This window comes from Volvox carteri (genome assembly GCF_000143455.1).
Source record: "Volvox carteri f. nagariensis unplaced genomic scaffold VOLCAscaffold_29, whole genome shotgun sequence".
Lineage (NCBI taxonomy): Eukaryota > Viridiplantae > Chlorophyta > Chlorophyceae > Chlamydomonadales > Volvocaceae > Volvox > Volvox carteri.
The window spans coordinates 1,242,983-1,246,771 of record NW_003307572.1 but is presented as its reverse complement, the minus strand read 5'-3'; the positions used below and the strand labels follow the sequence as shown (position 1 = coordinate 1,246,771).

The window sequence follows — 3,789 nt, the reverse complement described above, 5'->3', positions numbered from 1 at the left end:
CATTAACGACCCCCAGTAACCATCCACCTGGTAACCAATCTCCGCATACCCCGTTAACGGCCACAATTGCCCGTAACCGGGCAAGTCTATGTGGTAGGGAGTGATCAACGTAGCAATAAAAGAATAACTAACGTAGCCCAACAACGGAGGATAAGGAGCGCATCCATGTCCCCAATAATCACTTCTCAATGAGCCGCCAGCATAACATAAACATCTGCCAAAATTGCGCGTCACTCATTAGCAAACAGCAAAATGGCAAGGAAACATTCATTAGAGACCGCAGATGCTATGCAAGTGCAGATGCAGAAGCGTATGCAGATGCAGCTTAGATGCAGCAGGTTCATCAGAAACAGTGGCTGCCTTACTCCGCAGGGTCATAAACCTGTACAGTTTCTGACTTCTCCACACAAAACTGCGAAGTGACAGCTCTCCGCAGTGAACTGCGCGAACAGTAGCGGTATATGCACATGCACGCTCTCAGGCTGCAGCAATTAACCATCACATACTCACTCCACACACACTCGACACACCAAACCAGGAGGCGATCCCGGCCTGCTTCCCTCTCTCACATTTTAATGCCCAGCCCCGTGCTAAAGCCCTACTAGGGCTGAGGCCAAACAAACACACAACCCGTTCATAACGAAGAAAGGGGAATGTCACGTGCAATGGTGCCGAGGATTGACATACACTCATGACCAGCTATCGCTGTCGCTTTCACCATAGCTAACAACTGCTCCCAAGCCATGTCTGTTTAGTCATTGGTAGCACAACCCCAACACCGCCCTCGACGCCAGGTCACAACCACCTCACCTTCCCATAGAATTCCCTTGCCTTATTACTTTTGCCACGAACGCAGCATGTGTGCTCCTGTGACAACAGACGTTTCTACACACACGCGAGCATACCGTCAAGCAAAGTCCTCCACTGCCGCAATTACGACAACATAGTTTGCTTGCAGGGCAGCAACAGCGTTTTGCTACATTGGTGATGATGACGTTTTCTTCCACGCACAGCGAGGCAACGCATCAAAATGGGCAGGTGGGAAATGTGCTGCAACTTCAACCACAGACTCCATCACACAGTGGAGCCGATGCATATATAAAAGTATGGAACATACACAAGGAATCAAGCGATCCCTCAAGCGCCCAATTATACCCTCAGGCTCCCTTAATGGAGACACGTGGGTCCGTGTGTTACTCCAGGTACACGTACGCACACACGGGCCAGGAAAACACATCGCAAATGCTCTTCAGTTTCACTATAGCCCCAAGAGCACGCCAAGTGCCAGCGGCAAAGGGCCCGGGAAAAAGTGGAAATACGAAGCAGCAGGGAGAGAACAAACCAAAAGGACGGGACGAGGGCATCGTAGCTGCCACTGGCCTGGCAGGCAGGGGCATTACGCTGAACGTTCATAATGAATGCACTGCTGGAGGTTGCCGTTCAGAAAAAGATGGCTCTGCCATCGATCACTCACTTGATTAGGTTCCCACATATGGGGGATATGGCGCTCTCCATACCCCGCATTCTTTCTCAAAAATGGAGTCTCATCGCTCGGGAAACAAATTGGGAAATGGATCCGGGGCCAAACCTGGCACATTGACATGAAGGGACCGGGACAAGCCGGGACAAGGTAACGAGACAAGTAACAATTGGAGTTGCAAATCCAATAGTACTGCAAAAATATCTGCCCGATAAGCTAGAACAAAGGACAATTTAGAGAGAGCAAGTTAAAACATTACAATAATTGAAAATTAGGAGGAAAAGCAATAAGCGAGGTAGTAGACAGAAGATTTTTACCAAATTTATTGTACAGTTCTGCACAAATTGCCCCAGGACTGAAAATAACAAGGGACGACTAAAAACATGGAAGCACAAATCTCCTATCCGTCAGCTCCCTCTTTTCGTGACGATCCCGCGTAGCTTAGCGACAATCCTCTTCTAGATGCAATTTGTACATGCCTTTCATGATTGCACGTATGGTTTATGGGGATGCACAACTTAAGTCCCAAAGTTAAGCACCAAGAACATGCATATGCACTGACACATGTAGCTAGACCAGGGACCAATGTATGCCGTGCATGTACAGGTGAAAGCGGCACTCTGGGAAAAGGGGGGTCATTTTACCCGTAATTTTGGGTCAATCCACCCATAATTTGACAGAAATTACGGGTCCGTAACACGTTACGGGTCCCGTAATTTGAGCACAAGGATACAGGTGAACATTTACGGGTGAAGACCCAGTGATTACGGGTGGATTTTACGCGGTGCTGGAGGTTAATTACGGGCGCATGTAACCAATTACACGCAAAATTACGGGTGAAGACCCAGTGATTACGGGTGGATTTTACGCGGTGCTGGAGGTGAATTACGGGCGCATGTAACCAATTACACGCAAACTTACGGGTGAAGACCCAGTGATTACGGGTGGATTTTACGCGGTGCTGGAGGTGAATTACGGGCGCATGTAACCAATTACACGCAAAATTACGGGTGAAGACCCAGTGATTACGGGTGGATTTTACGCGGTGCTGGAGGTGAATTACGGGCGCATGTAACCAATTACACGCAAACTTACGGGTGAAGACCCAGTGATTACGGGTGAATATTACGCGGTGCTGCAGGTGAATTACGGGCGCATGTAACCAATTACACGCAAAATTATGGGTGAAGACCCAGTGATTACGGGTGAATATTACACGGTGCTGCAGGTAAATTACGGGGCATGTAACCAATCACACGTACAGTTACGGGTGAAGACCCTGTTATCACGGGTTACACAGGCAGATATTACTCTGCGATGTGACGCTTACTGCATGTTAAATTAACGATTGGTGAATACTTGCGGCAAGCCTCAAAATGGACGCACACCCCTTGTCAAAGTAGCCTAAGTCTCAGTGTGCTTGTGGACCAAGGCGCTTTGGACTCACAACGCCAACCAGCCAGCCTGACAGCCTGATGCATTCATCTCAACCATCGTCCTCGAAAACAGCGTTCATGTCACCCCCCATACAGCAAGTGCTCGCCAAGGAGTCTCACCACCACTTGCAGAGTTCGTGCCTACTCCTACGGATGAAACCCCCGATGCATGACATGTACCGGCACCTATTGGGATTGGTCTGTCCCATCCTGCCTGGGGCCGACCTGGTGTGTGCACCCCCAAGCGCTCATCACTGCTGTCATGTTACTGCTCACTTCCACCACTGTCGCTGCTGCCACTGCCACTGCTGCTGCTGCTAGCTTCGCTATATTTGCCTGGGTCCTCCGAGCTGGACTCCTCCCCAGCGCCAGCGGCTAGGACCTCTTCCTCACCAGCATCCGACCCACCCTCCGAGCTACCCTCCTCTGTCCGCCCCCTCCACCCTCCCTTGCCTGCGCCGCCCTTCCCCGCACCTCTGGTGGTCCCCTTGCTTGCACCCCTGCCCCAGCCTGCGCCCTTGTTCCCCTTCTGCCGTTTATTTCCAACCTTGCGCCCCGACCTCGCACCCAGGTCGTCGTCATCACCGCCACCCCGCCTGCGCTTGCCAGCTGCGCCCTTAGCTGCTCTTGGCACCTCGCCGACCCACTCCTTGAACGCATCGTAGTTGGTGGTATCCTCGTCCTGTGGTGGGGGGGGCAGCAACACCCAGTGCTTACGTTCAAGGTAAAATATCAGGGTAAGACCCAACAAGCTGCCCTGACATTGAAAGTTGACATAACCCATCAGCACCCCTCGACCTTGTTAAACATGCTCCCCAGGTTCCAAAAGGGTTACAAGGCAGCCCTGGTTGCAAGCAGTCTGGAAACGAGCAA

At 51.1% G+C, this 3,789-nt stretch overlaps 1 protein-coding gene across 1 annotated transcript in view; it reads right to left on the bottom strand.

Annotated features, from left to right (window-relative positions):
- Positions 1-2,095: 2,095 nt before the first annotated feature.
- Positions 2,096-3,789, bottom strand: part of VOLCADRAFT_105511 (uncharacterized protein) — a gene marked incomplete at its 5' end in the record, with an annotated part of 30,600 nt that continues 28,906 nt past the window's right edge. The window contains 2 exons of the mRNA XM_002952340.1: positions 2,096-2,615; positions 3,391-3,598. Of these exons, the coding sequence (XP_002952386.1) occupies positions 2,593-2,615; positions 3,391-3,598 (231 nt within the window). The 3' untranslated portion in view covers positions 2,096-2,592. The remainder of the gene's footprint in view (positions 2,616-3,390; positions 3,599-3,789) is intronic.